The sequence below is a fragment of the Pelecanus crispus genome, chromosome 16, assembly GCF_030463565.1.
Source record: "Pelecanus crispus isolate bPelCri1 chromosome 16, bPelCri1.pri, whole genome shotgun sequence".
In the NCBI taxonomy this organism is placed as follows: Eukaryota; Metazoa; Chordata; class Aves; order Pelecaniformes; family Pelecanidae; genus Pelecanus; species Pelecanus crispus.
This window is the reverse complement of record NC_134658.1, coordinates 5,913,899-5,926,665: the sequence shown is the minus strand read 5'-3', so window position 1 is coordinate 5,926,665 and position 12,767 is coordinate 5,913,899. Positions and strand designations below refer to the sequence as shown.

At 46.7% G+C, this 12,767-nt stretch overlaps 1 protein-coding gene across 4 annotated transcripts in view; it reads left to right on the top strand.

Annotated features, from left to right (window-relative positions):
* Positions 1 to 11,311, top strand: part of MAN1C1 (mannosidase alpha class 1C member 1) — a 67,727-nt gene extending 56,416 nt beyond the window's left edge. For all 4 annotated transcript variants that reach the window (XM_075721776.1, XM_075721778.1, XM_075721777.1 and 1 more), the window contains 6 exons: positions 12 to 105; positions 3,674 to 3,789; positions 3,943 to 4,162; positions 6,341 to 6,513; positions 7,336 to 7,451; positions 8,109 to 11,311. In XM_075721776.1, coding sequence (XP_075577891.1) covers positions 12 to 105; positions 3,674 to 3,789; positions 3,943 to 4,162; positions 6,341 to 6,513; positions 7,336 to 7,451; positions 8,109 to 8,226 — 837 coding nt within the window. In that variant the 3' untranslated portion in view covers positions 8,227 to 11,311. The remainder of the gene's footprint in view (positions 1 to 11; positions 106 to 3,673; positions 3,790 to 3,942; positions 4,163 to 6,340; positions 6,514 to 7,335; positions 7,452 to 8,108) is intronic.
* Positions 11,312 to 12,767: the final 1,456 nt, after the last annotated feature.

The following is a 12,767-nucleotide window of genomic DNA, read 5'->3' as shown; positions in this document are numbered from 1 at the left end:
ATCTCTCCTAGGTGATGAACATCCGCAAAGTCCTGAACAGAATTGAGAAGCCACAGGGCCTTTATCCCAACTTTCTCAGCCCGGTGACAGGGAACTGGGTGCAGCGTAGGTATCACTCTGCGTTCAGAGTCCTGCCTGGAGCATTTCAGTATTTCCATTATTGTTTAGGAAGCAATAGCAACTGTCAGAGCAGCAAGCCAAGGAAATGTCTTGTCAGGCAGCCTGTTATACATGTGATTAGATAATGCAACCCGATTTGTAAGATGCAATATAGTAATTGTACACTTATTCTATCAGCCTTGTTTCCAGCTGAGTGTCTCACCTCCAGAGAGAATTAGGGCCTCTCTTACACAGGGGAGGATAATGGTACATGGTTCATCACACAGATATTAGAAATCGCCATATCTCTTTAAGTCCTTACCCTGCAGGCATCACATAGCCCACAGACCTCCTTGGGAGTTGCACGTGAAGGCTGCGAGCAGAAGCACTATGAGATTTACTTCCTGAGTGTGCTGCAACAAGTAAGGAACCACCTGGAGAGGCAGAAGGCTTACAGAGTCTTGGATCCCCCTAAGATCGAGGGATGCATTCTCTTGTGTGCATTCATGTACCTGTCGCCATGGTACCTCTGCGTAGTGCAATTTTGTGCAGGAATGGCAAGACAAGGGCGTGTTCTTTTCTCATGTTGGGAACCCAGCACTGGCCAGCCCTGAAGACATGGGCATTAAGCAGATACTGCTCTGATGTGAAAGAGGAGCAATAACCAGGAAAGGGCTTGAAAAGAGCAAGGAAATATTAGAAGCAGCATACCCAGGGAAAGATTATTTACTTTCCTGCTTTACGCACGCAGCCCCTTCCTTACCCAGAGAAGAGACTGCACCCTTCTTCTTCTGCCACCAAAGGGCAGAAGCTTGCCCTCTGGTAGGAACACGAGAGGCTACTTCTGCCTCTGTGCCCCAGATCTCTGACCTCAACTTTCTGCTCCGTTAAGGATTTGCTTGTTTTGGCAAGGGAGAGTTGCTGGATTTTGTATTTCTCTTTCAAAGGAAAGAAAAGTCTCTTTTTGCAGAAGCTGGTATTAACCTGTCAGTGGATCACATTTATATTGTTTAAGCAGTTTTCTTTGAGTCATTGCGTTACGTGGTGTCCCCATGTCTCATTGCACTGTTTGCTAGATGGCTCCAGACCTTTCTAACTGCTGTATTAATAGCTGATTGTAACTGACAGGCAGTTGCATGGCTGCCATCATCTGAGACAGTGAGAGAGCACTAGCTGTGAGCAGTCCCTGACCTTTAACTGCCACATCAGCATCTCTAATAGCAATTGACAGGGCTTGGCTTGAAAAGTGTCCCAACAAAGCATCTTGGATGGTTGCAGTTGTCTATTAAACCAGGGCTGTCCTTTGGTGCCATGAGGAAAGAAGATAGGCTTCTGTGTTTGTCCCGTTAGTTGATCTTCAAAGTTATCCAATCCCTTTGTAAGCAGTTCAGCTTCGCCTCTGCAGAGTTGTTGCAATACGTTCCACTTGAAAAGCTAATCTCCCATCCCCTACCACACCCCTGAGATGCCATTTTCTTTAGGTGATTCCCAACTGGCAGCCACACTGCACATTTTCCCAGACACAAGCATTAATTCTGCCTACTCATTGGTGCTGAGAGGAGAAGAGGTGCCTGCCTGTTGCCGTAACGGATCGTTACAGAATCTTTGGGAAACTGAAGAGCTGTGCTCTCAATTCAGATGGTTAAAATACTCAGCTTGATACTCAGTATTCATTTCTTCTGCCACGAATTTAATTCTGTTTATGTCTGCAAATTTTACTTCCTTGTACTGACCTGCACCCACCCCTTGCTGACATACAGAGGGGCCTGTTGCCGGTTCTTGGAACTTATTAAAAGTAGCCTCTGATTACCTGGTCTGGGATAGGCTGATTTATGCAAAAGGACTAGAGATAACCTTCCTCCTAGACTTTCACGTCATGAGGGCAACTCATGGCACAGGCTGTTTGTGGCAGTTGCTCATAATATGACCTTGTGGTCCGAATCCATATTCGAGTGAGGGAGGAGGTTGATCAGCCTCTTCTGCATCTCCAGTGCTGCTGGTGAGAAATAGATTAGGACCAAAGTAGGGAGGCAGCTGCAGCCTGCCACTGAGATGTTCCCTGTAGGTGCCAGGCTCTCATTTTCTCTCTTGTCATTAAAGCTCTTTGCGGGAAGCTGTTTTTCTTGGAATTGCTGTGATTTTCTTAAAAGGTGTATCTTTGACCTGGCTGAATGAGCAGGTCTTCTAAATGAAGAGGCAGTGCTGTACCTCTTCTGAGTGCAGTTGTTACCTTTAGAAAATTAAAGCATGGTCCCCTGCTGAAATAAGAGATTTGTTTATGCAGAGTGCCTAGGAGGCAAATGCTGGCAAAGCTGATGCCATATGGAAAGCAATTATGTACCAGAGCTCCTGCTTTGGTGATTTTATGAATGACACACTTAGGATCACAGAGCTTCTCTTTAAAGACAGGCTGTGCAGCCGGTGTTTGCAAATAGTCTGTCCTCTTTTTTTTTCTGAATTCATGCATCTAATCTCATTGTTTTGCTATGGATTATTCCGTGGATCATTGGACACACTGTATCAGGGATATTTGTTCTTCGGGTCAGGAAAATGCATGGCTGTTGATCTCTTCTGTTGGTAGGATTTAGCATTTAGAATAAGCCTCAGGACTTTATATATGCACAGTGAAAGGGAAAATAAAAATCTGAACAGCTAACTCCGAAAACCCTGCTGCATCTGCTTACGTTTAAAATGGGGACGCATGCAGACACAGAGGTGGACACTGTTAATTAACTGGGATGGTTCGGTCCATGGTGAGTAATTTGTCTTGCTCTTCTGAAAAGGGGAGTCCTTGGCTGCTTGAAAGAATGAATGCTGCTTTTCCCCCTGTGGTATAGTTCAAAGATATAAATCCATCCAGCAGTTCCCCCCAGGCAGAAACCTGCAGCTGTCATGCCCATTTCACAGTGCAATTCTTTAGCATCCTCCTCTCCAGTAAGGTCATAGCATTGTGTACTCTGAACAGATAGCCTTGCAAATCCGATTTCTGCCGAAGAAAATATTCAGTGCACATCCTTGTACCTGACTTTATCATTTTAATATGCCGACAACCCCAGCCTTCCCCAGGGCACAGAGTCCCACCACGAGCCAGGAATACAAATGGCATGATCGAGGGGTCCCTACAGCAGCCCCTTGCTGGCAGCTCTGTGTGATCCAACATGTGTTCTCCCTTTCCTCAGGCAAGGAGGCAGCACCCAGTGGCTTCATATAGGCAGAGATCTATCAATACCTGCCATTGCTTTTGGTTTATGAGGCTAGGATTTATGATGATTGCTTCATAAACAGGAAGCATCTTCAAGTTGCAGTATAAAAAACTGTTGCAAAATAAGACCTCCGAATAGTTTTGGTAAGGGATACTAATGCTTTGTAAAATGACAGAACATTTTTCTTCTGATTGCACTTCCTACCTTTCTTCCTTTTTTGAAAAAGAAATGCTGCAAGCTCTCCCCAGGAAACTGGAAAGAGGAAGGAGAGAACAAGGGCGTTAAATAGGGCATGGTTGTTTGCTCTTTGTAAAGCAACTGCTCATTGTATATCATGAACCTGAAGTTCTTTTCTGGCTTTCCCACTACAGACCATGTCTCCATTGGGGGGCTTGGGGACAGCTTTTATGAATATCTCCTCAAATCTTGGCTGATGTCAGACAAGAAAGACTCTGAAGCTAAAAAGATGTATGACGATGCATTAGAGGTAAGGAGCAGGTTGCTGCTCTGTATTTTTTGTGTGGGACATTGTTCATCAGAATGCTTCAGGCAAAAATGTCTTAGACCTTGGGTTTCCTTGTTATTCACTCCTCACCCTGTCCACTAAGTATCCTGAAATCCTGTTGTTCAATCCCTTTAGGCAATAGAAAAGCATTTGGTCAAAAAGTCTGCTGGAGGATTGACCTACATTGCTGAATGGAGGGGTGGCATCTTGGATCACAAAATGGGCCACTTGGCTTGCTTCTCTGGGGGCATGATAGCACTTGGAGCTGAACACGCCGGTCAAGAGAGGAAGCAACATTACGTGGATCTCGCTGCAGAAATAACAAACACCTGTCATGAGTCTTATGCACGCTCAGGTAAACCCGTGGACTGCCTAGAACATGTCAGTAAGGGATAGCTTGCGGCCTTAGGAGACTCAGCTTTTGTGTGGCAGAGGCTTGCAGTAGGGTATTTTGTGCTTCAGCATCATCTGCATCCCTGTGTATGATTTTTCACTTGTCTTTTCTGGGATATCTAGAAGAGAAAGCAGTATGTTTTATGTAGCGGACAGCTGGAGCAGAGGGACAGGCAGATGTGAGCTCCTGTGGCAGAGTTGGGAAACAAACCCAGAGCTGAATCCTAGTCCTGCCTCCCAGTCGCAGAGCTGGCCTTCTCCCAACAAGACTATAGTTTGAGTCTTTCCTTTCACATCCCTTTACAGACAAGAAGGGGAGATTAACAGATATTAATTGCAGGGTGTCCCACTATATGGAGCAGAGCAGCTGAGAAGCCCAACAGGAGACCTGCAGCTGCTGGTAGGAGCCAGAAAAATTAAGTTGCTCAGCCTCTCCTGGCTGCCTAAGCAGAGGCTGGCTAAGTCTTTCTATTTCATGAGTCCAGTAAAATTTGTGTCACCATCCAGTGTGCTTATCAGTCAGTGCTTTGGGAGAGCAGTGACTGGTGAGGAATGAGAGACTGGGTTAGTTCTCTGCCTGCAGGGCTTTCAGCACAATGAGCTTGCATTGGAGTCTGCTCCTTTCCTTGTAGGCATCTCTGCAGCTCTTCTGAGACTGCAGGCAGCGAAGCAGCAGTCTGCTTTCCAGGACCTTGTCAAGCACAGGTCTGTCTGCACTAACTGTTCCCCAAGATTGTTTCACACCTTCACCGCATCAGCAAGCCCATATTGGCAGCCTGTGTCCAGCATGTTTGCGCAATAAACTTCAAGCTAACCTGAAATGGTGTTTGCAGATAACCCTTTCCCCGCCCCCCAGCACTTACAGAACTAAAATAAGCCACCCAAACTAATAACCCCTCTGGTTGTGAGTGCCTGGAGCCAGTTTTCACCTTCAGCAATATCCATCTGCGTAGAAAGGACAGTAGCAAGCCTGCCCACACTGGTTACGTTGCTGTCATTTCAGCAAGCTCATTGTTTTGCAGAGAATGTCTGTGCATGTCACCCTGGCTCTCAGCAAATAGTCCAGCTAGCAAACAGTGTTAGGTCCCCATGCAGACAGGAGGGCCCAGGGAAGGTGTGCAAAATAGTTAGAGAAATAAAATGGCTCCCTGAAATACAGCCTTGTGGTAGACACGTGGGTGCATCAAGAGAAACCTTGTGGCATGATCATAAGCAACCTCTGTGCTCAGTTTCCCTGTTTTTTGAATAGGGAGAGGGTTGGTGTTGAAAGTAAGGATGTGAGTGCTAGCTAATGCTTGCAAGAGGTTGAGATTCTCACGTAAGTGACACTCAAAAAGACCAAGGTACTCGTATTAATGTTTTAGTCATAAAATACTAGTGAAATTGATTAAGCCTTCCGCATCATCCTGATGTCTTCTTTTCGAAGAGGCTGCTAGTGGACCAGAAAGGAAGGCAGAAGAAGTGGTGGCAGGTCCCAGGTACCACTTCCTACAGCCTCCCTGCCTCAGCGCAAGCAAAATGGCTCAGTCTGGTGGACTGATAATTGTGAAACAAACCCCCTGCCTGGGAGCAGTGTATCAATAGCTCTGTGATGGCAGGGTCAGCTGCATGGCTAGATTTTCCTTTGAATGTGTTTTCTCTTTGAGGCTTTAGGACAGGATCTGTTTCCCTGTTCTTTCTCATCTCGGTTCTAAGTTTGTCTTCAGTGACAAACTCTGCTCTCAGGGTCGGGGGCAGTGCAATTCCTAGAAGCAAATACCAGCCCAGCAAAAGTACTAGGACATAGGGAGATTTGTACCTGCCCTCTCCACGCTCAAACCTGGTCCAAGTCTGTGTTTTGTCAGTTGTATCCACCCTCAGAAACACTTTATCCTCACGTAGGTGGTACCCAGGCATACCACCGAATGAGCAACACCTGCGGTGGCAGTGGGCACAGCTCATGCACTCTGTGGAGTTGCCCCTATTTTGACAGCAGCTGTGAGGTTGATCTGATACACAAGCATGGCTGATCCGCTCACCTGACCTCACACAAGCCTTAGTTAAATGTTAGCAGCCTGAGCAGCATAAAAGCACCTGGACAGTCTGTTTACTTGGTTTCTCCTCAAACTCATCATTGCATGTGTGTGTGATTTTTGTCTAGATACCAAACTCGGCCCTGAAGCCTTTCGCTTTGATGCTGGAACCGAAGCCATGGCAACCAGGCTCAGCGAGCGCTACTACATCCTACGTCCAGAAGTGGTAGAAAGCTACATGTACATGTGGCGGCTGACACACGATCCCAAGTACAGGCAGTGGGGCTGGGAGGTTGTGAAGGTATGGTTGGAAAATTTGCAGTAATAACTCTTACAGGCTGCTGGATTCTTACAAAAATCATTCCTTCGGTCAATAAAAAGAGCAGAAATTATTTAAATTGTGTTAGGCACTAAGACACACTAGCAATGGGGCAGGAATACACAAAATAGCTCAGTTTAGTGTGGTGTCTCTGTTGATCATTGCGAATGTTTTCTTCTCCATTTGGGCTACGCTAAAATCAATCAGTCAATCAAAACAGTGGAGGTTTATGGAGAGGAGTGCTACAGACAGCAAACCCTGCTATTAATATAACAGCCCTCTGCAAAAAGGAGTCAACCTTCTATTTGAAATATCTGGACTGCTCAGAACCACTGGTTCGTAGTTGGCCAGGGAAAATCAGCAAACCCGCCTTTGCCCTTTGTCTCAAAGACCTCCCAGCCAGAAAGCCACTCAGTTCTTTCTGTCTCATGCAATAGCCCGTTGGCTGCTGCCTTGCATCCTAGCAGGGGCTGTGTTTCAGGGGCAGAACTGTCATTTGTCTACTGCCCTGGAAAAGAGGCTCTGCAAACAGCTAGAGTTGCCACTTGAGACCTGCTTTTGCTATGTGTGTAACGCCAGGGTCAATCAATCAACTAACTTAGGCGGTTTATGTTTCTCTTGCTATTTCATTAGAACTAGCTTTATTCCCGGAGTCTGGAGTAATCACCACACTCTTCAGTGAGAGACAGGGGCTACTATAAACCTGAAATTTGATTTGTAAAGCTGACTTGCCATGCAACTGATGATGATTAATGAGTTACTCCATGCTGTTGTGTGTTACTGAGATTTCTTTTCCTTTCTCAGGCCCTGGAAAAACATTGTAGAGTAGAAGCTGGTTTCTCTGGCATCCGAGATGTTTACGCCACAACCCCAACCCATGACAACATGCAACAGAGTTTTTTCCTCGCAGAGACTCTGAAGTAAGTCTAGTATCACAGAGGCCTTTCAGAGTAGCATAATTCCTGCAGCATCAACACTCTTGTCTGCTTAGTAAGTTTCTGATAATAAGGGGGAGGTCTCATTCTCTGTGGGGAAAACTGGGCAAGGCTATGGGTGCTGCAAAGCTTTGGTAGTTTCCTCCTGTAGAACCACTGCTGTCATTGGCACTCAAGGTTTCTGCTTAAGGACTCTTCCTGTGATTTAGAGCTGCTTTAAGTGGGAGGCCCTGACTGCTGAGCTCCCTTGGATTTAGCTCTGATGGTTTAAGAGACAGCAGTCTCCTCTGCCAGGTTAATGTCCTGCGCGCAGAGGAAGCATGACTGCAGCCTGAATTTGCTGCCCCTTGGTGCAGATCTGCCTTTGCTGGTAGCGTGAGCTAATGTTTATGGGGTGGCTGGGTGCAGATGCCAGTCCTGTTTTGCCACCTTTGCACCAGGGGTGGTAGTTTCCAGCAGGAGAGTGAGGCAGGCAGTTGGGAAATGTGTCACCATAAACCATGGCAGCTGAGGCCGATGGCAGCCCCCATCACAGTTCTGCTGGCAGTGCTTTCTTGTGCGTGCTTGGAGTCCTACTTGAGTTTCCTTTAATCTCCCTTTGTGTCCATCTTCTTCCCACCCACCCTTACCTTATGGCTCCAGGTACCTCTATCTTCTGTTCTGTGAAGATGACGTGCTGTCCCTGGACGACTGGGTGTTCAACACAGAGGCTCACCCCCTGCCAGTCAACCACACGAACTTTAAAGCAAGTGTGCAGTAGTGAGGCCATTGCCCAGCGCCCTGCTTCTGCAGCGTCGGCGGGTTACTGCATTTTCTTTCCATTAAAGGAATTCGCATTGTTCCTAAAATGGTATTTTGGGGCACTAGTCCAATTCCGGACAGTATTATATTGGGAAGATGAAACCATGACGTAAGCACCTTCTTTTCCTCTGTGAGGAGCTCTATTAGCCTGATAATGAGATGTTTATTCTGGGCCATATTGTACACAGTTCATAGACATTCCTTTATACAGAGAATTTATATGAAATCCACTGACTTTGCTTTATAGTGGCCAAAGGACTGGAAGTTTGCCATAAAATAGACTTCACATACACACACATCCTCCTTTTGTTTTTCTGTTTCATTTTTGCCTTTTATATACTCTTGGATTTGTCACCTTTCTAATTAACAGTTTTCAATATACTGTGCTTTCTAGGTGGTAGGCTTTCTAGGCTCTTTAGGAAGGACAGGATAGGAGAAGGAGGAAGGGGAGTTGCCCTTTATGTGAGAGAGTAGCTGGAGTGCATGGAGCTCTGCCTGGGGACGGATGAGGAGCTGACTGAGAGTTTATGGGTTAGGATTAAAGAGAGGACAGGTAAAGGTGACATTATAGTGGGTGCCTGCTATAGGCCACCTGACCAGGGAAAACAAGAGGATCGGGCCCTCTGCAGACAGATAGGAGCAGCCTCAGGTTTGAATTTGCAGGCCCTGGTCCTCACGGGGGACTTCAACCACCCTGATAGCTGCTGGAGGGACAACACAGCAGGACCTAAGCAATCCAGGAGGTTCCTTGAGTGGACTGATGATAAATTCCTCCTCCAAGTGACAGAGGAGCCAACAAAGAGAGGTGCTCTGCTGGGCCTCATACTCACCAACAAGCAGGGGCTCCTTGGGGATGTGAAGATCAAAGGCAGCTTTGGCTGCAGTGACCACAAGATGGTTGGAGTTCAGGATCCTGAGGGCAGGAAGGAGGGTGAAAAGCAAGCTCACAACCCTGGCCTTCAGGAGAGCAGACTTTGGCCTCTTCAAAGATCTGCTTGGAAAAGTCCTGTGGGATAAGACCCTGGAGGGAAGAGGGGCCTGAGAAAGCCAGTTAATATTCAAGAATCACGTCCTCCAAGCTCAAGAGAGTTCCATTCCAGTGAGCAGAAAAGTCAGGCAAAAATGCCAGGAGGCCTGTGTGGATGAACAGAGAACTCCTAGCCAAACTCAGACACAAAAAGGAGAAGCATAACAGAGGGCTGAAGCAAGGATGGGTAACCTGGGAGGACTACAGAAACATTGTCTGAGCATCCAGGGCTGACGTTAGGAATGCTAAAGCCCAAATGGAATTGAATTCAGCCAGGAATGTCAAAGACAAGAAGAAGGGCTTCTATAAGAACATAGGCGACAAAAGGAAGACTAGGAAAATATGGGCCCACTGCTCAACAAGACAGGGGACCATGTTACACAGGACGTGGAAAAGGTTGAAATACCAAATGCTGCCTTTGCCTCAGTCTTTACTAGCGAGATTGGGCCTTCAGGAATCCCAGGCTCCAGAGATCAGGGGGAAAGGCTGGAGCGAGGAAGATGTACCCTTGGTGGAGGATCAGGTCAGGGAATACTTAAGCAAACTGGACATACGAAGTCCATGGGCCCTGAAGGGATGCACCTACAAGTGCTGAGGGAGCTGGCAGATGTCCTTGCCATGCCACTCTCAATAATCTTTGATCAATTGTGACGAGTGGGAGAAGTGCCCAAAGATTGGAGCAAAGCAAATGTCACTCCTGTCTTCAAGAAGGAGGACCCAGGGAACTATAGGCTCATCAGCCTCACCTCAACCCTTGGGAAGGTGATGGAGCAGCTAATCCTGGAAACCATTTCCAGGCACATGAACGACAAAAAATTCTTCAGGAGTAGCCAGCATGGGGAAGTCATGCTTGACCAACTTGATAAACATCTACAATTAAATGACTGGCCTGGTAGATGAGGGGAGAGCAGCAGATATTGTCTACCTGGACTTCAGGAAGGCCTTTGACACTGTATCCCATCAGATCTAGGTAGACAAGCTGTTTGATGTACGAGGTGGATGAGCAGACAGTGAGGTGGGTTGAAAACTGGCTGAATAGTTGAGCACAGAGGTGGTGATCAGTGGCATGAAGTCTAGTTAGAGGCCAGTAACTAGCGGTGTACCCCAGTGGTCAGTACTGGGTCCAGTCCTGTTTAACATCGTCATTAATAATCTGGATGACGGGGCAGAGTGTAGCCTCAGCAAGTTTGCTGATGACACAAAAGTAGGAAGGGTGGCTGATAACACCAGAGTGTCGTGCTGCCATCCAGAGGGACCTCGACAGGCTAGAGAAGTGGGCTGATAAGAACCTAATGAAGTGCAACAAGCAAAGGTGCAAAGTCCTGCACCTGGGAAGGAACAAGCCCATGCTCCAGTATGTGCTGGAGCACCTAGCTGGAAAGCACCTTGGCACAAAAGGACCCAGGGGTCCTGTGGACAACAAATTGACCATAAGCCGGCAATGTGCCTTTGCTGCAAAGGCGGCTAACAGTATCCTGGGCTGCATTAGACAAAGTATGGCCAGCAGGGCGAGGGAGGTGATCCTTCTCCTCTACTCAGCACTGGTGAGGTCGCACCTGGAGTACTGTGTGCAGTTGTGGGTTCCTCAGTATGAGAGACGTGGACATACTGGAGAGAGTCCAACGAGGGGCCACAAAGATCGTTAAGGGACTGGAACATCTCTCCTATGAGGAAGGGCTGAGAGAGCTGGAACTGTTTGGCCTAGAGAAGAGAAGGCTCGGGGGGATCCTGTTAATGTGTATAAATACCTGAAGGGAGGGTGCTAAAAGGACGGAGCCAGGCTCTTTCCAGCAGTGCCCAGTGACAGGACCAGAGGCAGTGGGCGCAAACTGAAACACAGGAGGGTCCCTCTGAACACGAGGAAACACATTTTCACTCTGAGGGTGACGGAGCGCTGGCACAAGTTGCTCGGGGGGGCTGTGGTGTCTCCATCCTTGGAGATACTCAAAAGCCGCTTGGACACGGTCCTGGGCAACTGGCTCTGGGTGGCCCTGCTTGAGCAGGGGGCTGGACCAGGTGACCTGCCAGCCTCAACCATTCTGTGATTCTGTGATTCTGTGGTGTCAAAATTGTAACTAAATCAAAACCTGTCTGCAAAATTCTTGATCCTAATGTATTTTTATATACTTTTTCTGTGCTCTTAGAACACATTTACCACACATCAGATCTCATTTAACTTTCCTTTATCGTTTTTGTGTTTTTCTACTTTTGTTTGGAACTAAATGTTATGAGTCACTTGTAATAATTTCACTGCTGTAATAGTCAAATCTGTGAAACAGAATAAAAGTCTTGTAAAATAAAAAGCATGTTTGGGTTGATCCTCTTTAAAGCCATCTGTCAAAGACCTGTTACGTCATGCTTGGAATAACTAGGTGACAGTACTGGTTGATTTCAAGAATATTTCACAATAGATGTTGATTTCCAGAGTAATCTAGCCAGTGTATGGACAGCAATTCCCATCTGCACCGGCTCCCTTAAATTGCTTGTTCACCATCTGACATGGGTTAGCAGGAGTTCTACTAAATGTCTTATTTTTCTAGCGAAAAATAAATAATCCCCAGCCAAGTTTGCTCTTCGGTATACGTTGTTTCTGGAATGAAGTAACAGAAGAAAAAGAAAGGAGAAAACTGAAGCCAGATTATTCCATGTGTCCGTCCACTGAACTGGCAGTTTAGCCGGTGTGTCCTCTGTGACTGTAAGCAGGATGGCCGTGCAGAGATGTTTGCACACCGCTCCTGTTCCGACCCTGGCAGTCGTGAGTACCCGCTTAACACTTCTTGCAACAGGGGCTGGATCTGGGATCAGCATCCTTTCTCCCAGCAGCCTTTCCTCTGGTCACCGCAAAGCTGCGTGGCCCTTGGTGATGGAACGTTTTGTTCATGCTTGTGACATTCTCTTGATAATTGGTTCATTCAGCAGCTTGGGAAGATAAAGTTGTTTTGCGCAAGTTGTGAAAACAAAAAATGTGTTTCTAAATTCATGCCTTTGTAATTCCCCAAGAGAAATAAGGTTGTCAGATGGGGACTTAGCATTATCCAGGGGATAAAGATACTGGCTGGTAAGCTTGGCCTAGAGGAATGGTTATTGGTAAATAAACATCTTGGGAGTGAGTTGTGTTATCCGAGAGATTTGGATACCGGGAAGCTGGTTTATCTCAGAGGATTTTTATAATGGATTAAGGGAATTCCATGAATAAAAATGGCCTGCTCTTGGAGTAACTCAAAACACTTTGCCTGGCAAAATTTAAAGCCCCAGAATAATGGTTCTAGTTTCCTTTAGGAACAGATCCTTGGTGTTACATTAAAACTCTGCTCTTGTTTTCTCTTCCACACAAGTGAGCAAGAACGATATTAGTAAAGTCACATACGCTTCTAGAGGAGAGCTGCTGCTTTTCTGCAGTTCAGTGGCTGCATCACAAGTAGGGAGGTTTTTTAGTTGCCCAGTGTGATGATGTAAACTGATGATGTGAGTTT